Source organism: Cinclus cinclus, chromosome 5, assembly GCF_963662255.1.
Source record: "Cinclus cinclus chromosome 5, bCinCin1.1, whole genome shotgun sequence".
Taxonomy (NCBI): Eukaryota; Metazoa; Chordata; class Aves; order Passeriformes; family Cinclidae; genus Cinclus; species Cinclus cinclus.
The window spans coordinates 60377175-60401331 of NC_085050.1; the positions used below are offsets into that span (position 1 = coordinate 60377175).

Below are 24157 nucleotides of genomic sequence, written 5' to 3' on the forward strand. Positions count from 1 at the left end.
TAGACCAGCAGCATTTTCACTTCAAATTTATATAGTCTTTAGTCAGTATACTTAATCTGCATTTCTAACACCTGCTTCAGTCAGCTGTGAAGTGCAATGCTATCTATAAAATTTTCTTTCATCTTTGTACTGTCCATCCAACAAAAAAAAAATTATGACAGTGGATAATTATTTGACGTTTAAAAGGATATGAAATTTTCACATGTTTTTTGATCACTGCTTGAAAGACATGCTCATATATTTGACACTCCATTTTATTAAAAGGTTTGAGTTTTTCAAAAACCCTTTCCCATTATTCATGTTATCTAATTCTATGCTATATAGTTCTCCTTCAAATAAGCAACATTTGCTTTCCATACAGTAGTAAAAATGTGGTTCAGAAAGTAGACAACAATTAGGCAATGAGGCACAGCAAGGTGTGCCTTTTCAGACTATCAGAGCCTGCCTCAAATGCATCAGGAAGAAGTAGCCAAAAAGACTCTTCCACTCAAGTGGGCATCAGGGCTGGCACCTGTAGCTACCACAGTACAAAGTGATGTGGAAAGAGTACACAGAGGGGGTGAAACCACATTCAGCTTTCATCTAGCAGGTTTATGTCAAGCAAAAAGCTGTTCCCAGTCATGCACAGTCTCAGGCAAGTTAAACACTCAATACCAATAAAGATATCCAAGGAAAGTTCTATGTTTGAGCTTTCAGACACTGGTTGAAAAAGACAATATGAAAAACCTATCTTCATATTTTAAAGTACAAACTTGTCTAACTGGCATGGCCACCTAACTTAGATACAAGTATAAATAATTTTTTTTCGTGGAAAGTAAACAATGGCAAGTTTTCAATAATTTAACCCCTTGTAGAACATACTGAGTTTGTCATAGGTAAAGTCAGATATTCATCTAGTCTTCCACTTGCTCTCACAGAAAGGAGAGCAACATAAATATTCTTGCAACAAGTTATGCTGGAGTGACCAAGAAGGTACCATCAGAAACTAATTTAGAAAAAGAATTTTGTCTTACAATCTTTTTTTTTAGGAAGTAGAAACAAAAAATACAACAATTTACTTATTGTAGGGAAGTAATCAGGAGGAGGTGGGTGGAGAACTGGAATGAAGGTGGAAGAAACAAGATGCTGGAAAGTACATTTGCTCATGTGCCATGCCAAAAAGGTGATAAACACCTGAGGTGATAAACACCAAGATGGTTTGGATTTTGCTGGGCTGTTGTTCTGAAGTGCTTTTTTTTGATGAGTATTTATGTTTATTTTTTGGTTTTACAAGAAGTTAAAATGAAAATTATGCCACTGACAGAATAGTGTTAAAAGAAGCCAAATAATGACAGATCATAAACTAAAACAGCTCCCTCCTTCCTCCACAATCTTTTCAAATATGTGCCATTAAGGATGAAAACTGAAGATTGTTTTGATACCTACAGAGAAGATAAGGCAAAATAATAATGAAGGGAGCCTCTCCACAGCAATATAAGCAAAACAGCTATTAAAAAAAATAACTACTCCTGGCTCATACTGAAGGGTCATGATGATTTCTCAAAACTGACTTTTTTAAAAGCCAACAATAAATAATAAACACAATTTCCAAAGGAAGCTCCAGTTTTATAACCATGTCTTCTTGCTAGTTGAGCTAAAGACTTTGCAAGAGCTTTTGACCTAACCTCTGGCACCTTCACTAAGACAGTATTTGTCACCCTGACAGCAAGGGGAATGATTTCCAGCCCCTCAACTTAGAGTAATAATGACATCCGTCTTGTTTCCACCCCTAGAGACTGAGGACTGCCGAGTTTTGAACAGGCACTGTTCAGTCAGATAGAGAAGAACCACAGGAAAAAAAAAATCCAGGCAGAGATTTAACCTGTTCTGGGCCAAAAATCACAAAGCTTAATAAATGAATGTGTTTCAGGATATTTTTCCTCCCACAAAGAGTGAACTAAAAGTGAAAGAAGGTTTGTATAGAACAATGCAGCACTGGTATTGCTGTTTGTACTACATGCTAGAACTTAACACTTGCCAGCTACTGAACCCACATCTGGTGGTCAGAGAAGGAAGAAGAGCTCCATGCTCCCTGATGGATTAGTGTAGGTGAGTGCTCAGCACACCAGCTCGTGTTTTACAGCACACACAGACAGCTCCTTGCAGCAGCACTAGTTCAGAGTGCTCATCAAGTACAAAACAGGGGCTTAAATATCCATATTCCCAGGGAAGGGATGATTTCTCTCCACTTTCTCTCACCCCACACACTTCCTATGCAGGTGGCTAAAAGCTGCAGCACAGAGGAAAGAACATTGCTCCATTTCAATCAGAAGCTAAAACTTTGGGGGAGAACATTAACAGCAGATTCTAAAAACATTTTCATTTCCTTTTGATGAATTTTTTAAAAGTGAGGGAGAAAATTACATATTTTGTGCATTTCCAAATCTGTCTGCAGGGAACATTTACCCTTAAATCAGGCCAAATGACTACATGTTTGTGTACAACCACAGCCCTAGAGGAATGCAGGGAAATGCTTCCTCTAGTATTAAGAGATACTAGAGAAGGCAAAATAAAAAACAAATTGTCTTTCACAGTGCCTCCCTTCTTAATTTCTCCTTGATGTTCCAACCTACCTAACATAAAGACCCAATAAATTCAAACATTTGCTTCCCACAGACACAACTAAATTCTTGCAAGAATTTTAAATTTAAAATTGTCAATCTCTTGCTTTACAAATAAACTGTTCAAAGTTTTGTAGATACATTTTCACCTTTTTTAAAAAAGCACATATATATTTCTCCAAGTAGTTGTCATAAACAAATAAAACAGCTTTTCAATGCAAATTTTTAAAACTATTTTTTAAATAATATGACACCGTTCCATGATACAAAGTTCAGTGGCTTAACTAGAAGTCAGATACCTTGATGCTACTTTATAACAGGACAAATTATATTTCTTTTTATTAATTTCACTTTCTTTACTACGGAGTGAAAAAACCAGGAAACCATTCTAATACAGAAGAAAAGAAAACATCACAAATTAAACCCAGGACCTTTCAACATTTTGATCTGCATAAAATTTCCACCCTGGGACAATTTTTATTTCTGGTCTTCAGTTGCTTGGCTTTTTTCTTTCAACTTCTGACCAATAACCATAGTAAGCAAAATCAGAAAAATAGTAGCCAAAAATGTATATTTTCATACTAAAGAGGACAATGACAAGTCTTGCTAATTATGACATAAGTAATCTTAGACAAACTGATTTCATGCTAAAACTGTATTGGCACAGATTTGATTTACATACTAATCCAACCAATCACCTGATTATATAATATTAAACACATATTTCCTTCTCTAGATATTCTCCAAATAATAGCGACCAATGACAGGCACTCTTGATTCTCTAATTCATTAGCTTTCACTCAAAATGGAATCTAGCTCCTTATAAATTTCCAGTATTCAGTCTCCATTAATAAGAGAGATGACTGCACCACAGAGGCACTTTCATTTCCAGTTTCCCCATGCTACATGATCAGAAGAAAGATGCCAGATCACAAAATTTAAGGTACTTTGAGTGTCCAGTCTTGGCTATAGAAACTGGTCTCCCTTCTACCTTGCAATTCCCTAAGTGACAGCTGGACTGAAAAGAATGGAGCTGCTTCAACTCTCACGCTATCTTTCCAAATTACAACAAACACCCTGAGTTCTGCCTCTGAATTTTCTCCAGCAACATCCACTTTTGCTGCTTGTTTTACTGACTCAAGAAATGCTACTGGAACATATATCCTCAGCTCTCTCTTTTCCTAAAAGCCTGCTAATCCATGGAAAAAGTAATGATGGAGGCAGGATTCAACCCACTGTCCCAAAAGCCATCACTACATTAATCAAGTGCACCAGATGAGGTTGCTGACCAAAAAAAAGCATGTGCAAGAAAAAAAATCCTACCTGTCTGCAGTCATATGAGGAAGTGGGAAAAGCAGAACACTCAAATATATTTATCTTGGAAGCACATCTTACTTCCAAGTATATTTAGAAAGGTAGCAGTTACTTATTTTTTGGGCCTCAAAGATAATACAAAGAGATGTATTTAATGGCCTGCTTATTGCTACCTTTAAACAAACTTTTTTTGGCAGAACTGACTGTTTGAGTCCCATAAGACCAAGCAAGATGAATTAAATGATCAGTAGCAAAAGCTGATGGGAAAACTGAGAAAGCCCTGAGATCAGCTACAGCCCACATAATTTCTACACATTTGACAGCTAATGGTTTCATTTTCTGTTATTAGGTAGATTTCAAGGCATTTTCCTCTTGGCCACTGTCAAAACAAATATACAAATACTAATCAGAGGCCTTCTGGACTCTTTTTTGAGACCTTGACAGTGCATTTTCTTTGCTCTTGGTTACTGTTTCATACCCTCCTCCTCTGTAACATTTCAAAGATAACCACCAGCAGCACTGTTATTTGTTAACTGGCTCTCTGTGCTGGCTGGCTCTGCAAATCCCCCCTGACTGTCTTTTCAGACAGCTGTGTCATGACTGAGACCACACAGTGGGAGTTACAATGCTCACATTTCCAGTTATCCCTCTACCCGATCTCTCTCAATCCCTTGGGAGCAAGATCCCATTTACTTCTTTTTAGCATTGCACCTTTATATATATTTATATATATATAATTTTAAAGGAGTTCGGCATTAGTCATAGACAGGCAGATTTTTAAATTATTATTTTTTATTTATTTTGTAAAACATTCTACATCTCATTCTATCTAACACCTCCTCTGCCAGTTTGGCTTTGGGAGGGAGGGAGATGATCAGTAAAGGAATACAGGGATGGGTGCACATGCCTAGCAATCCCTCAAAATAATCATCTATGTCATGGCTCTTTTTTTAAAGCCCATGTTAAAGGGTGTCTTTCACAGGGAGCTTTGTTATTCTGCCCTGCTTGTACCAAAATAGTACAAACTAACCTAAATTTAGGTATTAAACTGAGCAGGCTATACACTGGAAGTTTAGGTACATGGTGAGAGTGAAGGCCTCCACCCTTTGAAAAGTTACTTGGCAAACCTGGAAACAGCCAGTGATGCCCAAGCTTATGTTGAGACTTCAGCTCCAGCTAGCAGAAATCAAAATGAGGATGCTAACAACAAGAGATCTGAGCATCAACCATGAAATAAATTACAGTAAGGCAACATAAGTGGCTCCCAAGATTATTTCAATTGCACAAACTTTTCCTGCCTGGTTCATACTATCTGACCCAAACACTCACTGTCGAAATCTACCATCCCCTTCCCCTCATGCAAAAAACAATCCTTCAAGGATAAGGTGCCTCCTCTGGTGGCTGATTAAGAGGGAGAACTTTGTCAGGACCGGGAGAACTACCCCGATCTAACAGAGCACAGACCAGCAGCACCTCCGTACTGCTCACAGAGTGAGAGGAGACCACTTCCAAGAGTGCAGTGGCTCACCATAGAGCAGCTCCACTTTGAAATTAAACAAGACTGAATCTAGAATTCAGCACCTGTTGTGAACAGACTTCCTGGCAAGATTTCCCCGTAAACAGCTAGCACAGTAAAAAGAGAATCCCAGATGACTGCTCTCCCACTTTTCATACTGCAAAGACACAATTAAGAGGGAACAAAGGGGTATACAAACATGTGTCTGATTTTAGAAAAATATTTACAATGTTTGTACTAGAAATACTAAACACAGATACGGATACTTATTCTAGAAATAACTAAGATGAAAAAAGTGATAATATAAAAAGCTCCAAAGAAACCTAAACCATTCAACATCCATTAAGGTAAAATAAAGTAAATAAATTCAGTCCAATTGGTTATTTCCATATGGTTGGATTTCTTTAAATAGTAATGAAATCATTGCTAAAAAATCCATTGTTATTAAAATAAAAAAGTTGGCTCAGCCTACCAAAATTAGATTTGTAAGTTGCTGGTCATTCCCATAATTAAATCTGTGTCACAAATTTGCAAGAAAAATGGACACTATGACTAATGCATTTACTTGCAGCACTAGTGCTGTCAGGCTGTGTAAATCATTATGCCTGCTAAAGCAGACTAGATAAGAATTCCATACATTTTCATTAACCCACTAAGCTTTGTGTATATGTGAGAAGCTAACTTCATTCTCTGCTAGCTTTAGCTTGAATTTGGAAGACAATATAAACAAAAACACTAATCTTGATTTGATGAGCCATGTGGCTGCTCCAAAAATTACTTGAGCTTTTTGAACGACATGAACCAGCTCTGTCCCCTCTGAGAGATGGTCAGAACAAGCCCACACATACTAAGTTTGGACAAAGGAGATTAATAGAAGATGGGCACCTGAAATGTGTCTTATTTCATCTATTATGTTTCAACAGAGAAAGAAAAGCTAATCCAAGACAGCATTGGAGGAAGTCTTAACCAATTCTTTGCTGTTTTCTCAGGAGTCCAATGGTCAGCAGAGTAGAGCCCCAGAATCCTCTCTTTTCCTCTTGATTTCCTGTCACCACAGACCTTCAGATCTCAGTTACAGTTCTTTGCTTAAGGTGGAGCTGATGGCTGTTCCTTTCACACTAACTGTTCATGACCCCAAGACACAGAAGAACCAGCTTACACTGACTCACACCACAGGCTGGATATTCTTATAGGATTCCCAGCCAACAGTCTGAAGCAGAAAGGGAGAGTAGTAAGAGGTAGAAAGATTAGACAAGACTGGTCTAGTCTAGAAGTGCAGAGCATTTTGTGAAGACACAGTGTTCTGGAAGTCCATCTCCCACTCACAGGGCATTACAAATCAAATTGTCACTGCAAATTGAGTGCAGCTCTCAGCTAAGCATGTCTCCAGTGCAGAAGCAGCCTCAGTGACAGATGGAGAAAGTCAAAGAAGCTGAACCACTCAGGAAAACATCATGGAACCAACATCAGCAGAGCATGTTTTGCAGTCTCCTGCCTATTGCTCTGTGATTTGGACATTGCAGGTATTTGTCCTCTTTTAGAAGCAGAATAGAAATGCTTAGGAAGCATGGCAATGCATACAATGTCAGCAGACCTACACTTAACATTCCAGGCAATTTCTTTAGCCTTTAGGTTCAAAAGTATCCTCTCCTCCAAGTGGAAGCAGCTGACACAGTGCTTTCTATCTTAGCATGTGCATGCAACATTGTGATAACCAACCACTCTGTATGAGTAAAACACTACCAGATTATATTAAAACCCCATTAAGAGGAAAATCTGAAATCAATTCTTATATTCCACAATTATTGTAAAGCAAACTGCTTAAACGAGGGGAGGAGATAATGATATTAACTACCCAACTCAAAGCAACCCTCTGTGGCATGAGACTAAATATTCTCTTGGCTGAAATTTATGCAAATTGAATTCATCTATCGTTAGTTATTACTAATCTAGCTATATAAAAACACTTTTCTGTAACAATTAGTTTTTTCAAACACTGTTTTAATTAGACCTGGGATGTTATTAAACTAAGTCAGCAAAATAATGTAAATATGTACAGTATCATTCCATGCACTGTTTCATCTGTACATTTATAGGAATATGGGCTTTGATGGAGGTAAAAGGAATGATTTTGTGGTTGGCTGGTAGTTTTTGGAACTCTCTTTACCAGTGAAAACAACCCCAGGTCCTTAATCTAAGTGCATTTCTGCTCACCAAGACATATTTGACATTTCTTCATTTTGTCTATCACAAGATATCCTGTTTCATCTGAATAAGCTGATCTCAGTATCATTCTAACATTGTACTGAGTATTTTTCTGCAGACATTTTGTTTCACAACTTACCTTAATTAAGCTTCTCAAGGACTACTTCTTAGTCTTAAGGGGGAAAAAAAAAAGGTGGTGGGGGCAGGAGGGTAATCAGCCCAGCACATCTTTCAACCCTTTTAAATCAGTCTGTTTGACACTATCACACACAGGCACTGGCCTACAGGGCATAGTCTGAAAAGAGAAAACAACATCCTGGCTTTGTCACAAATGCCATGACCTGCCCACATGCTGCATGTGGTAAGACAAGGAACGTAAGAAAAACTTCAGCCTTGCTGAGGTTAAAGCCTTCCAAATAATCTTTAGGACATATAGAAATATAAATTTTTGGTCACAAAGGTCTATAACTCCATCTAAACCTGTCCACATACAGCTCATCATTAGACACTCCTAAGAAAAATGCAAATGTGATTTGCATTGAATTGAAGATGCAGGACACAGGTTCTCCACCTGAAGCCAAATCCGTAAGTTAGGCACCAATATAAATTGATGGATTCCCAAAACCACTTCCACCAGGACCTTCCATTATCTTCTCAGAAACAAGCCAATTATTTTTACATTTTACAGAACAGTTTTGATTTCAAACAAATATATACATACACACACACAAGCACATATGCATTTAATGCTTTGCCAGTTTCTCAACAGCAAGCTCCCTTTGGAAGTGACCACACACTTGCAAGTGCTCCACACCTGGAGCCACTTGATTCAAGGTCATGCAGACCCACACCTCTGTGAAACTACTGGTAAACAACTCTGTCTACTTACTACTGTCCCTGGCCTACTATCACATTTCAATCTCAAGGTTTATCCTATCAACTTCATAAGTGGAAAAGTTTGTAAGAACAAAAAACTCAGTAAATATATTTGTGATTTGTTTTGTGTCATACACACATATTCCCTGTGTAATCATGATTTCAAAGTAAAATTACCATAAAAAGTGTGGATATAATTGTAATTTAATAGTAACCAGTGTCTTTACCATGTTATTCTAAAAATATCAGTGATTAGAAAAAATATCAGCTGGCACTATGGTTTCATTCTAGCTGATCTTTAATATTTTTGAAAAGTCTTTCCTGGGAACTTTGTAAGAATAATGTTTACTGCAACACTGCTCCAACATTTGCAAAAAGACCTGAAGGGAACAAAAAGTGAAATGAGGTTATTACATGTAAGAAGAATTTTCCAATGATCCTGAACTAAGACCAAAACCAAAATTAGGAGTATAACATGAAGATAAAAACTAACTCAGCTTCTTAAGCTCAGATTTCTTCAAGGATTTGTAAACAGCTACTAGAAATTGAGAATATGTTTTTGTTGATTCACTAGGTGCCAGCATTGTAGTCAGAGCCTAAATGTTTACTTGAAGCCAAAAGATATCTCCAAATGGCAGCTGAACTGAGCCTTTGGGCATTCACAGAAACCTCTTGAACTTAAAGCTGGAGACAGCAGAGAAACCAGGAGCTCGTACCAAGCAACAAGAGAAAAGATCGTGCACACACACATATATACACAGACTTGAGTTTTTCCAACACTTCCACAGTTTGAGGCAGGCCCAAAGAAGGAGAACATTAAAGGTAACAAAAATTACAACTACTTGGGAACTGATATTTTAAATATGTGAGAGGTTAACTATACCCCAAAAAATGTACATCCACCTTCCTAACTTGAGCCTAGTCCCTCAAAAATGCAGCAGCACAACACAACTTCAAAATGCCATGTGACTTTATCTCTTGCTAGAGTCCCATATACTTAAGCTTCCAAAAACCAGCTTTCCATTAAAAAACAAAAAGAAAAATGAGCCATGAATAAAAAGTGAGTTATTTCATACTCACAGTTCTGATTTCAATTTCCTAATTTGAATTCTTTTATCATTCATTCATTTTACACAACACAGTATAAAATGTGGGTACAAGACTGGCATCACAAACACATGCTTCTAAACATGCAGAAATTTTAGTAAGAACAAATTCAATTATTAGCTGCCTAAATAAACAATCATTCACAGTAATTTAAAAACACATTAAATAATTTTTAATTTAATATTCACTAGTATCTCTCTAAACAACACATCAGTAAAAGAAATCTTCCTTTCTTCATCAAGATATTTATTGTTCTTTACAGTGTCCTTTCCAAATGTTTGTAGATCATCAGACCACAAATACTGTTTTTGCTTTTTAAAGAAACAGTTATATTTCCAGCTGGATTAATTGCTTTCCTATATCTAGCTATTTTAGCATGTTCCTCAGAGACATTGAGTGGCTCCACTGACAGTAAAATATGCTAAACAAATGACAAGTCACTGAGTAAATTAGCATCTACTCTCTGATCAGCTGGGTCATGTTTTCTTTTCAAAATCCATGGCCCCTTGATAGAAAATAATGAGTATTTGATGGGCCTTATTAGAAAAATCAATATATTGACGCCCATGTCTGAAACATCTGCATAATAATAGATTCTGTTAACCCATTTAGAAGAAAATTAAGACGTGCTTACACATTATTAATTTACCACGAGCAGAGACAATTTATTCACTACCTTTCTCAAGAGTTTAACAAAAAGAAAAGAAACTGCAATATCCAAATTTAAGGGCAGGGTGACATAAACTGAAAAATTACTCAAATTTTTGCCATCTGAATGTCAAAATTCCACCAACAATAATGTGAAAAAATACAAACACAATGATACTGTTAAAAATGAGACCATTAAAGCACTTGCTATAAATACTGTGTTACTTACCAGAAAACTTCCAAAAGCGGAATTAAATATAGCCGCTGCCTAGAGGAAAAAAAAAAGGATAAATATCACCAATAGTAAAACAGCCACAGTGCAAGAACAAAATGTTCTTCCCCCACCCACCAAGTTATTAGATTCTCCAAATACACACATACAAAGAGACCATTAGGCAGCTAGCCACTGCTTAAAAAATTGCCAGTCGCATGTAACTTATGAAGACTGATGGATTCTGGTTTATGCATTCATAAATAATGTGCTGAAAAGGACAAAAGCAGGAGGAGAAGAAAATCCTTGCTGATAGACTGAAGAGGAATATCCATGAGAACTAAGAATATTACACAGAAGCTTGGTCTCACTACTCGTGCTCTAATTTGCAGGGAACATTTTTATATACTGACCTATTAATTGAAATAAACATTACCTGATTTAACTAAAATACTGCATTTTCATGTACTTTTAACAATTTTAATGAAATTTTAACCTGGTAAATAAACTACTTTAATAGTTCATCATAATAAAGTATTGGCAGAGAGAATTTCCTGTAGCCTGACAAACAAAATTAAAATATCACTAAGAAAAAACCCAACAAAAAAATAAGTAAAACACAATGACCCCATACTTCTTAGGCCAAAATATCATTACTTTTCACTCCATAGTCTCTTAAAATAAGAAAATAAACAATTTTGAGAATTACTTAAGAAGTGTTTGTGCTTACCTAAATATCCAGGAAATACAAGGTAGTAGTATTATTTCTTAACATGAACTCATTAAATTCCAGGAAGTTAAAACTTGAGTCTTGTATAGCTTTCCCCAATTACCCAGAAAGAACAGAAACTCTTGTATGGCAGCCAGTCTGATGATAAAAAGCCACACAGCAAAGGTAAGAAGAAAGAGAGGAGGGAAATCTACCATTTACGTGCCAATTTAGAGTCAAATTAATCACCCTGGACACTTCCAGCCACACATTAATAACAAGAGACTGCTAGTGAGTTGAGCAAGTTTGAATAAAGTCCAAAATCAGGGTAGGAGCAGTAGCCGAACCTGCCTTCTGCTCCATAAGAGGATGCAATGAAAATGAATGGGTAATGAGATCCTTGGCTCTGGAGAGCTTAGCTTTCTTATTCAAGTTCATAATTAATTCAAAGCTTTGATAATTTCATTAGATTCCTCCTCTGCTGGCCCTATCAATAAAAGATGGCACCGGACCACAGCTCCTCAGTGGCCCAAATACAAAAACAAATGTAGACTGAGAAACCTTTGCTGACTTGCTTAGTAACAGGGACAATGGCATATGGCACTCCATGTTGTGGAGGGAGCATCTGAATAGATACAGTTAAATAAAACATTAGAGTTGACAGTTGTAAACTACAGTAACATATTTTAGCACCTTTCTCTCATCAGCATTTTTTTTAACACACACACACATACCAAAAAAAAAAAAAAAAAGAAAAAAAGAGGCACAAGTCCAAACAGCTTCTCTTGCCAGAGATCATAGCTGAAAAGACACGCAAGTAGTATAAATGATTCTTCAACAAGTGTGAATTAAATCAGGATTTTCTACTTGCATTTGAAGCTGTGCAACTGCTACTTTCATGTAGCAAGGCAAAGACACTTTACACCCACCCACACAAACCTAGAGTATCCATCAATCCTGATTTGGCGATCATCTAGAGAGATGACATTATTTTATTTAAAACAGGCTGCAATTCCACTTCCAGGAGAAATTCTGTATCTGGAAAAGTGTTAAGGAGATATACTAGTTGGTAGTATTTTGTCCATTATCAAACTTCTTTTATTCTTTCCTGATCCATCTCAAAAGATATCTAGATTTTATAATAATCTCACACGTGTATCAGGGACTAAGACAACAATCTTGGACAATTTCTATGCTTCAATTACTTAGCTAGTAATGTGCAAAAGTCATAATTCACCACCAGTTCCAGACTACACTAGTTTACAACTTTTAACTGCCTTTCTCTGAAGTGTTAGAAATTATCCATACCAGATGATTAAACATTCATTATAGGCAAAAGAAGAGAAAAAATAAAATCGGGAAGACTGCAAATTAAGATACAATCGTTCAGATTATTTGCCCCAGTGAGGGAAGACTTATGTATGTCAATTAGTCTGCAGTTTTCTTTGTAAACATTTCCCCTGCAAAATAAACTTAGAGGTAATTTCTTCTCATACTCACAAACTGCAGCTTATATTTGTGATTCTGGTTCAGTTTCAACAAACTGGTAGAAAACTCAATCAACTGCTCCAATTTGTAATTAAACATACCTAGTAGCATAGAATTTAAACATTTTAGTGCTTCCAACTCCCTTCTATCAAAGGGATATATACCTCACAGGGCATTGTCAAAATTAATTCATTCCTTTAAAAGCACTCTGAAAATCCTTAGAGGGATGATACAAATAAACATTAGTGCTGACACATGATACAGCCAGGCTCTTCATTTTCTGTTTGAAACATTTATTAGTCACTATTATTGCATCACTCTTTTTTAGTGTTGGTTCTTTTTGTGCTTCGACAGATATCAGACTATCTGCAGTCAGCTTAAATGAAACAATAAAACATGAAAACATTTGGATATGTTTATAATACTCCAAGTTCAGATTTGCATGTGTGGGTAAACCATCCATTGCATTTTCCATTAGTAGAGCTGTCTATAAAATCCACAGTGAATTCCTTGAAAAAGGTAAATACATGGCCACAAGATGAAATGTAAGGTCAGACCACATTCAAAACCAGCAGTATCAGCAACTTGACAAATTTTCTATGTTTGTATCAAATCAAGAGACATGACTGAAAGTCACAGCCAGGAGTCTTAACAGGACAAGTATAGAAGAGCATGGACAGCACCCCTTGAGTTAACAATTTGTACATATTAGCTCTATTAAACAACAAATTCACTTTTTATTATACAGGTACAATTTCAGTCAACTCTGTGTGGCACTGGGCTTGAGGGAACGCTCTCTTGGTCTGCATTTTCAGGGAGAATTCCAAATGAGAAGTGATCAGGCCATCTCTGAAGGACAACTATCTGGCAGCACTTGACAGAAACTTTCCTCTTATCATACCAGAGTATGAGCAAAAAGCTTCAACCTTCATCTTTCACATTATCCTGGAATATATATATGGGAAACACTGCTAAGATTTCTACAGTGACAGCAACAAGATCCAATACAGTCCTCCTGGCAACAAAGGTGGTAAAAGATGGAAGAAAAAGGCAAAGCCACTACCAAGGGGCCGAGTATTTCCCCCAGGTGTGGATTCAAATGCAGCAGCAAGAACGTGTGACTGCGCAGCAAATCAAACAAGTGTGTTTAGAATTCAAGCATTGAATACAGAACACATTCTGAACTTTGTTCCATTGCCTTGTTTCTGGTACCAAGCTAAACTATCTTGGAATTTATTAGACAAGATACTGCTTTGATAATAATGTAGACAGACTATATTAAACAACAGGAAGAGACACCCTGGCCACATTTGGAACACTTGGGTCAAACAGCAACATTTTATCATTATCAGCAGGATTACAAATAAATTGTTATGCATAACTAAACTGGAACTTTACTGCAGGGTACAGGGAAAGAGCAGTGCCTCACAGCTTTATAGGTGGACTTAAGAAAACAGTAAGATTTTTCTCCCCAGTATATGTGTAATGCTTCAGTAATAAAGCATTTGATTCTCAAGTGCCACTTGGCAGCCTTTAGGGAGACAACCTTCCCAGATGTATTTAAGGCCACACTTACCCCCTGGCACCCCACAGCTGGGACAGCACATGCTATGGACACCAGGGTCTGTCTTGCCCCAAGTCACCCCTGCTCTAAGGAAAGGACACACCAGGGTCAAGGCCATAGATGCAGAGTAATGAAACCAAACAGCCTCAGAACATCCTGGAAGGAAGCAGCCTGGGCATCATACAGAGCTGTTCTGTGTCTGTCTGCCATTCCCTGCAGATAAAACCTGAGTGCTAGTGGGATTGTACCACACACTAGTGGGATATACAGCCCAAGCACCAGCAATAAGGCTAATTATCCTATTTAGCACACAGGGCACACTGAAGAAGAAAGAAATACCCAGAAGAGCAGAAAATAATTGGGGAGAGACAAGAACTCCAACAGTTCTAATGCAGGATTATGTAGTAGAGGGCAGAGAACACGAAGTGGTAGTGTAACATTTTAAGGCATCCATGCTATTACTGCAAAATTTAATACAACTGTGTCTCCTATTTGACAGAAGAAGAAAGGAAAAAAATAAAAGAGACTGAAGAAAAGGATGGCAATGGTTTAACCGAAAAGGAAATTTTATCTACCCAAAGAGATCAGTGTAGTTTGAAAAGGTCGAAGAAGGAAGGACGTCACTTGAATGTGTTGGCAGAGTCCCTTTAAACAACTCCTTCAATTGCCTATTTAAAAATGAAATCTCATATGAGTGTTACCACAGCTCATGTCTTAACTGCTGTTTCCAATAACAAGATGTTACATCTCTGTAGAAAGCTATTTGCCACAGCACCGTTACTGCAAACAGAATATAAATATACCTAATAAGGTTTAATCTGTGTTGCTGTTCATAACTATTCATCTGAGTTCAGACAGGAAAAAAAAATATATATATTCAAGTTCCTGGTTTCAAGCACTAAATTGAATCAGGTGTCCTCTTCTCTTAAGAAAATTAAGTTGCTTTTGTGCAAGAGTGTTTTAATGAGAACAGAGCCTGCCGACATTGATAAATGGGAATGACACCAGAGAGAGCATGTAAGCAGGACAATATGTGCATGTTACAGTCTTACAGGCTATTTTTCACTGACTATCCTGAATGACTTCCCTGTTTCTTAAGGGGCCTATTAATCTCAAATTTAGTTATTACACAACGTTTATTTGAACATATATTCTGTGGATGATGACAGTTAATAAAGGAAATCTTTTACAAGCTGTATTTTTACATATTGTTCCAACTGCAGCTCCCAGTCCTTCCCCTGTATTGATGGAATAACCTAGTTATGATGCAGCTTTAAAAAAGGCACATATATTCAGATTCCTTTCTAAGCATATGGGGACTCTTAAATAACTGTTAAAATGAATATAAAACTCCTGCTCCGGCATGGCAAATATGAAAGAGGCAGTGTTAACTGCTCAAACCTCCAGAAGCCCAGTTGCCCCCTCCAAGGCAAAGCACACGCCTTTTTAACACTCAAGCATCATCTCTGGGATACAAATAGGGTCTAGATTTGATTCTGATGTATGTACACTCCACACTGAATGCAACAGAAGCTGGAGAATACATCTTACACATGACTCCAGCCCATGTGCTGTATATGTGATAAGGCACCACATCAGTTGTACTACATTTACGACAAAACAAAAAACACACAAAACCCCCAAAACAACCATTCCAAACACACAAAATATGAAAACCACAAAACTCCCACAAAATAAAACAAACTAAACCCCACAAAACTTTCATACTGACTAAATTTTGAGTCCAAAGAAATCTTCCAAAAAATGTGTGCTGATGTTCAAAATGTCTCTCATAAAAAAACACATTAATAATTTTAGTAGAGTAGAAATGTATGTAACCTTATGCTCTTATTAAAAAAAAAAAAAAAATCAAAAAAACAAAAAATCACCAATCCACACACACAGTACAAAAACTACACCCACCAACCAAGGAGCCTCCAGTATACAAAAAAAAAAAAAAAAATAATCCCAAAGTATGGAGGGGTTCATGTATTTATCCACTGCCATGTCCCCTGTGTTTCAACACAATTTTCTGACTGGGGGAAAAGATAGCAAAGATATCACCTAATCCCCAACCTGCCTCTAGAGCTGTGCTGACAACACAAAAACATTGCTTTATTTGAACCATATTCAATAACCATCAGTTCTATGGCAATGACACTGAAAAAGGCACGAGAAAATGAAAACAGAATAACTAATCTGTTGTTTGCTTGCATTTCAGCAGGGGAACATCATCCAGAGAACGATGCTCTCTAGAACACCGTGCTGAGCCCTCAGTTCAAGCTGCCAGAGGTTGCCATCACTTGAGTAGAAGTTGGTGCTGCTTCAGGCAGGCACAGCATTCTGCCATAAGCAGGGCAAAGAAACAAGCTGGGCCTTCTGCTGGCAGTGTTATTGCCCCTTGTCAGCAAAGCTGTTTCTGTTGAAAATCAGTCTTTCATTCCCCAGTTTTTGTAGTTCCTCCTATCCATCATCACTTTTGGTAAATAATACTAACAAATACAAAAGCATCTGCTGAAAGGAAAGCTTTCTGGACACACTTATCAAGTTATGTAGTTCTTCCCACTGAAGGATTTCTCTGTTTCGCTAATAATTTCAGCCTTACCCAGGAAGATAAAGAAAACTATCCTGCTCACTTTCTTTTTTGTTAGAAATGCTAACTTGTCCCTACTGACAGCAACTGGGATGACTCAAGGGAGTTCTGGAGTGTCAGCATGGTATTTCTCACTCAGAGGCAGGAGGAGGTGAAGAAAGACTAAAAACCAGGAGAGTGTATGCATTAAAGTAGGTTTTTTCCCAGAGAGTAAAACCAAATGTAAACATTTGCTAACAATTCAAATAGCAGACATTAATCATTCAGGTCTCAGGAATGTGTGCCACTCCACAAATTTTCACCAATACTGATATACAAATGAGTAACAGGAAATCCATGTTTAGCAAAGGTTGGAAAGCAACACTATCTCATTATACTTGAGATTACTTGTTTAACTGAGCTCAATGAAAACAAAGACTTTTGTCATCAGAAAGATCACATGAATGAAGCCAGGAGGAATGAACCTCTCTGTCATGAGCTGGAATTCTATTCTCACATCGAAAGAACCAAGATTTGGTCTCCTCAGGTACAGAAGAGATGAGAGGCTTCATGAACAGTGCACAGTGCCTGACTAGCCCATGCCATCAGCATACAATGTTGTCACTTTGTTAACAGTTTCCTTGCTTTACCCCAAATGGCAAAGATTTACCCAGACCAGATGCTCTGATGGCTGTGTAGTAAACAAAACTTGTATGATGTTCACAAGAAAAGCAGGAAAAAAAGGCATCTAGTCCATCCTCAGAAACACAAATGTAGGCAACACACAACTTTTGCAAAGCCTTGGCTATTCCTTCAGTTTGCCAAGGTTAAGGGAGTCTTCCTCTTTCTAGCAACTGTGATCCTTTAGACAATGAGAAGGGCTGTAAGCAGACACAGCCACCAACACCCACCTCATCCTTGTGTGACAGCCATACCCCAAGCCCAGCAGGACCCTGAAGATCTAATTTAATTTTCCTATCCTTCTGTCAGCTGCAGCTGAAAGCACAAAAATCACTCTCATAAGGCACAGTGCCTTCCACTGTTGGCTCCTACATCACACACCCCAATGGGGCAGTGACCTGAGCACCTACAGTGGACTTTTGAATACCACCATGGATAAATAGAGGCAGTTTCTCTTTTTTTCCCTCCTCTACTTAAAAATTGTAAATGCAAACAGTAAGATGACTGCCCGGTGCCAGTGTAAACATTGGCACAAGCAGTGATTTAAAGCTGACAGGCTCTCTACAACACAGGCTTTCTCATACCAAATACACATGTGCATAAATACCATGCTCCAGCATCTGACTTGGTCCTCCACAAACTTCAAGTGGCTCTGACACAGCAGACAGCTGTGAGTCCCTAGAAAGGCATTTAGCCAAACTTTTTGTATGTATTTTTCCCCAAATAGAAAGCCTATTTCCATCATTTTCCTAGTCAGGGAAAAACAAGGTAATTTCTCCCTTGTACTCACATATTGTAAAGTGTAAGACTTAGCCCCCATACATTTGTCTGTGAAACATGGTGAGGGCAAGAAGTTAAGAATTTAACTAGCCCTTGGGTATCAAAACTACCCACCTTATGCACATCATGTACTTCTTAGAGAGTGCAGGTTTATTACCTTAGTGAAGACAATGGGTTTCACAGCAGAACAAACAGCTCGCTAAACAAAGATTTAGTAAAGAAGGTTCAGCTGAACAGCGGGAAACAAGTACTGCCAACTTGTTCCTCTCTTATGGTTAAATACTTCATAACTTTAAGAGACTTTCTTAAAAAAAAAAAAAAAAAAAAAAAAAGACTGTGGAAGGTATCCTCAAAAGGATACAGAGCAATAACAACTGCCCGAACATACTTTTATTTAAGTTCACATTTTCTGAGATCTTAAGCTGTGATAAAAACACTTAAAGGTCTCGTCCCCTGATTCTCCTGCAGACACATCATCCATAACATGATTAGAGGTCTAGTTAAACAATGCATCCCACAACTCCAAAGAGTATTACTTTCCTTTTGAAGTGAAATGAAAGCACAAGGCCACTTTTTAAAAGGTGCCCTTTGCATTAACTCTAAGGCTGTGCCTGCAACAGTATTTTTCTATAAATATCCCACTGTCATATTGCTTTCTGGGCAGTTAGTAGCAGAACCAGACATTTTAACTGCTGTGCCTTCAAAACCAGCTTGGAATAGCATTGTTATGAAAGTCCCTGTCACTACTACCACTGGCAGCAGCTTCGCTATCAGTTGTGTAATGCCAGGAGATGGGAAATGTAACACTAGTGCAAGGAAGGCCACAGCATGGGGAGGCTGGCTGAAACAGCAGCTTCGTAAAATATAAATTAAGTGTGGCCCTTTGCACAGATCCATGAATCCTGAGCTCTAGAGCTCGTGTCAGAATTTGTCATCTCATCAACAAATGTCTGTATTTCAAAGAAGGACAATTTATTTTTTCTTAACCTAGCCCAGAGGTTAGGTTTTGCTATAAGCCAGTATTATATAATACTGGAAATTCCCTTTTTATGAGCCCAGTCAAAGCTCTGCACACTGCAATATTGTGGCAGAGGTAGAGGGAAGAGGAAAAGAAAAGTTGCATACAATAAGCAAGAGACCAACATAACAGCCACTGCATAAAATACAAAAAGGAACAATCCCAATGCATGCAACTGCATTCTTTTGAAATGCTGCTCAGCTACTTTCACCCTCTATATTAGCAATTCATGTAACTACAACTTACACATGCACAGAGTGAGAAAGTGCCTAAACGTGCATCTTTATACATTACATATCCCCAAAATATGCCCAAGGAATTCAGTGGTGGATCAGTAACAACTGAAGATCCAAGCTATTTTTCTCTGACAACAAATTAACTACAGCATTGTTTTTACCACCACCTTTCTTCTCAATCATGCTTAAACATCTTTAAATTCCAGATTTAAGTTCTCAGATGGTTGTGCCCATTTTTCAACTGGACTGCTACATCCTCTAATCCAAAGGGGGTAGAAGGGGCTTGTCTTCCATGCAGTGCAAGGATTAATACTCAAATGCCAATCAAGTCCAGGTCAACAGGAACTTGGTTTCCCAACTACTTGAGAAGCAGCACGAGTACATCATGAACTACAAAGATGCTGAAACTTAAGAATTTTCCTTCAGATAAATATATATTCATTATGTAAACATATATACAAAATACATAGCAACTCATTAGCAACTAAATTAAAGATATTTTTATTACTTCCTTCAAGCAATTTACTTGACACTCTATTGGGTCACATAGACTACTATATAACCACCATTTCTCTAAAGAAAAGATGGAGAGAAAACACTAAAAACTATGGGTTTCATGTACAGAATTCTACTTGCGTTCTCTGGAGAGCAGAGGATCACCAAAAGCTGTGATGGCTCTGAGTTTGTTTTACTGCAAAAAGTTAAAAACTTACCATTCACAATGAACATGCACTTTGTGCCAGCATTCACTGAATTTTCCATTGACATCTAGAGCTGGCTGAAAACTGGAATATGCAGCATAAGGGATATTGCACAAATTCTACAGAAGAAATTTAGATCCAGAGTCCTTTTTCACCACACAGTACTTCAGTAACGTAAGATGCAGAAGTGGACAACGCTATGCAAGAACATTCACAACTGCCAGGTCAGAAGTGTGACAGCTGACAATTCTGCTGCACAGCAGGAGGTAGCCATGCCAGGACAAATACCTTCTTAAGAACAAGGCAGAGCAGCAATACATGTGGATACAAAGATAAGGAGCAGAACCAGGATATCCAGATGTGTGAAGTGTAGAAAAAGACACTTTATACACTAGGAGCAATCAGAAATTACATCTTTGACAAATACCAACTATCAGCTCTATGAGCAGCACCTCATCTATCAAACAACTTTATATCTGACACACTAGGTGCATTTTGTAAAAATAGCTTTCATTTTCATAAGTTAAATTTAGAGAACAGCAATTTCTTTGACTAGTCAGTGATCAGCACTTTGGGATGTTAAACAGACAAATAAGGATATTAGGAATCCCATTGACTAGTATTTTGAATCATGTTTTGCCACTGACAGATGCTTGATAAAAGGCAGAGAAAGACTCATATCAGGTAATATCATCATAAGGAAAAAAATCCTCAAACAAACACCCCCCCCCCCCCCCAGTCTGCCTACGGAACACATTTTCATCTCTCACATACATTCATTCTAAAATCCAGCTACTGTTTAGTCAATTGTACTGCAGGAAAGACCTCAGAAAAATATCACAACATCGTCACCATCTCGTTGAATCAAAGTTCAATTTGCTCTAACACCATAACAGATGTATTCCTGTAATCTGTATCTATATCCTACTTTCAAAGTATCAACAAAATTCAGAGTGATATACTTATCTACAATACATAAAAGAATCATATCACCACTATAAGCTGTAGTGTAGTAATATAGCAGCAAAGCATGAAACAGTAATCAAAGTCCTGAAAAATACACCATTGTCAGCACTGTACACTGGTACCAGTGTATTATAGCACCTTGGTTTCAAATAAATCAACCTAAGTGCCTGCTTTGGTAAGCACTTTGAATTCACTGTACATCAGCATTGGGGGGGTAATACACAAAGAAACAAATCAGGGAATAGGACTTGTAAATAACAATTCAATTAGCAGATTTATATTACTCGTTTCCTAATAAACTTTCTACCCACACCTACATGCAAACCCTCCTACAACCTTCCCCCCTTCATTTACATATCTGTGCAGTCCTGCTCTTTTTTCTTGCGAGCCCCTTTGCCCTTTCAATCATGAAGTATATTACTCCACTGTCAGAGCAAAGCAGTTCCTAACAACAGGGAGCCCAGCTGGGATAGGAAGAGGGCAGCAGGCTCAGGCATTAACATAATAATCCAACTGTGTTCCCCCAGGCCCTTAGGGCACACAGCACATTAGGCAGCCCTCCTGCGCTGCCCGGGCCAGGCTGCCGGATCACCTGCCCATCAACCTGTGGCAGCCGCCCCCTCCTCGCCGATCCAGCTCCTGCCAAGCCCCCATCCCAATTACCTTCCCACAAAAGACAAGATGTCCGTTTTCCACACCTCAGCGTGCCTGCTGCATGTCCTTATTTACTGCATTCGAATAAAGCACCTTGCCGTGCCATTTCCAGCACTCGCTCCTTGCCTTTTAACTTCTGGAAATTCTAGGCATCGGAACAGGACCCACTGCTGCTGCCAGTAGGATCCAGACCTTGGAGAACAGGAATTCAGATACAAAGCACTGCTCTACCAGATGCAGCTCTCAGCCCCACCTGTCCTCTGGATTCTTCCCTTAAGGAAAGAGCAGGAAAAGCCAGAGGCAGACGTGCACCTTTGTCATTTCTGCGCCGTGCCATCCAAGGAAACCAGTTTAGTGTGGCCTTGCCCTTTCCTGCTGGGGTTTGGAATGCTGGAGGACTTTCAGCAGTGAAGTTATTTCACAGTCTTTGGTACAGGCCTGTCACCCCACAACTGACACAGGTACTGATTAAGAAGCAGAGCCCATAACAAGATTTCAGCGTACAAATGCATTTGGAAGAATAATTATAATGCTGATTTCAGACCTATGAAACTTTCCAATTTAAAGAACGCTCAGAATTGTACCAAACTAACATTTCTTAACACCTAAAAAATATTCCCACATTTCTAATGTTTTTTAGTAGCAAACTACAACTCAAAATATTAATTTACATGTACCCTCTATTAAGCCCATAAAAAATACACTTATTATGCAGTGTATTTCAGTGCACTTCTGTAAAAACCCTTTATTTACAGTATATATGCTGCTTGTACAAAGTACTTAAAAAAAGAAAAATAAACCACACTTACCAGTAGAAACCAGTATTTTCCTCATATTGTACAAGACAACCTCAGAGACTACTACGAGAAAGCTTTTGGTTCTAATATAACTTTTATTCACATTAAAACATACATATTCTCTAATTACCCTTAACAATGGAAGGCACAACAGAAATGTAATACAGTCTTGTTAAAATAATGTTTTGCAGACTGTGCAAAGCCCAATTTACTTCATCACTTGTGAAGCAAAATTTCCCTAACCTCATTAATTTTCATTAATCTAGCCCTCTCAAAGAAGGAAATATTCAGCAGCAAATGTGCATTTTATTTTAAATGCTCAGTTGTTATATTATCAGTACAAAGAAGTGTTAAGCGGTGTAATCCATGTCACAATAGCCTGTCAGAGAAAGACCATAGAAAATGTTAGCTATATAATTTAAATATTTTAGAAAGCAATCCTTAGGCAAACTCTGCCTATTACTATTCCTCGAATATATAACACTAACAGAAAGTATACATTACACAAACCATGTCACATTTTAAAAACATTTGCTTACAAGTAATTAATTTTCCCAACACAGACATTCTTTTCTGCCATCACAGCCATAACTTGTTAGCAGCACGCCCCTCTGTGCTGGGAAGGGGGCACAGTTAAAACAGCCTTTTGCCTTGAATTTATGCTGGGTCACAGGGTCACCAATAAAACATCAGGATAACCCAGGGGTTTGCTAAGTACTTGATACAGTCAGGAGACTTCTTATACAGCCATAAGCTCATATATTACTATGAGTTGATTTAGACCTTTTGGCTCTACAATTTAGAGAGGAAGGGCTTTGTCAACCAGCTTCTGATCCTTCCACCATCTCTTCTGCCACACAGGGCAATTTCCATCATTTTTGGCATAAATCTGAATAACACTTGGAAAATTCACTACAGCTTTTCTCCTTCAACACCTCTAAACATAGATTACTTTGCTCATCCAAAAACCAGGAAAATGAGCTGACATTTTTAATTACAAGAGATCATAAGAACACTCGTAGCTTTCTGGAGTTTGTTCTAATTAATTTCCCTTCTTCCCCACATTAGCAATCAAAAGCTCCACAAACTAAAGTAACAGCAAGTGGTTCTTGACATGCTGGAAAACCAGATATTCTACAGCAAGAATTCTCTGCCAAGAATTTGAGTATAATCAGGTCTCCAAGCAGCTTTTGCTTGTTACTATTTGCATGTTGCCATGTGCAGACACCTTTCAAAAAGTTGCCATGTTAGTTACATTCCTCATTCAACAACTCCAGAGTTGAGAATGGAACATGAGACTGGAAATAAACTTGTGAATGGAAACAAAATTTTTCCTATTTATGTCATTACATGATCATTAGATCATGTCCCTGCCTGGATTACTGCCTCAATATGTGATTTTTTTATTTGATTTTACACAGCCCAAGGTTGTAATGGCTCAGGTAAGTAAAAAGGGAAGCTATGGCTTAAGTTTCTCATACAGCTTTGGTTGTCATCAGCTGTTTAAAACAGCA

The 24157-nt window shown here is 37.9% G+C and overlaps 1 protein-coding gene across 2 annotated transcripts in view; it reads right to left on the reverse strand.

The window, feature by feature from the left end:
• The window catches only part of SLC10A7 (solute carrier family 10 member 7), a 134948-nt gene that overhangs the window by 79309 nt on the left and 31482 nt on the right, over positions 1–24157 (reverse strand). For both annotated transcript variants that reach the window (XM_062493874.1, XM_062493873.1), the window contains exon 5: positions 10496–10534. In XM_062493874.1, coding sequence (XP_062349858.1) covers positions 10496–10534 — 39 coding nt within the window. The remainder of the gene's footprint in view (positions 1–10495; positions 10535–24157) is intronic.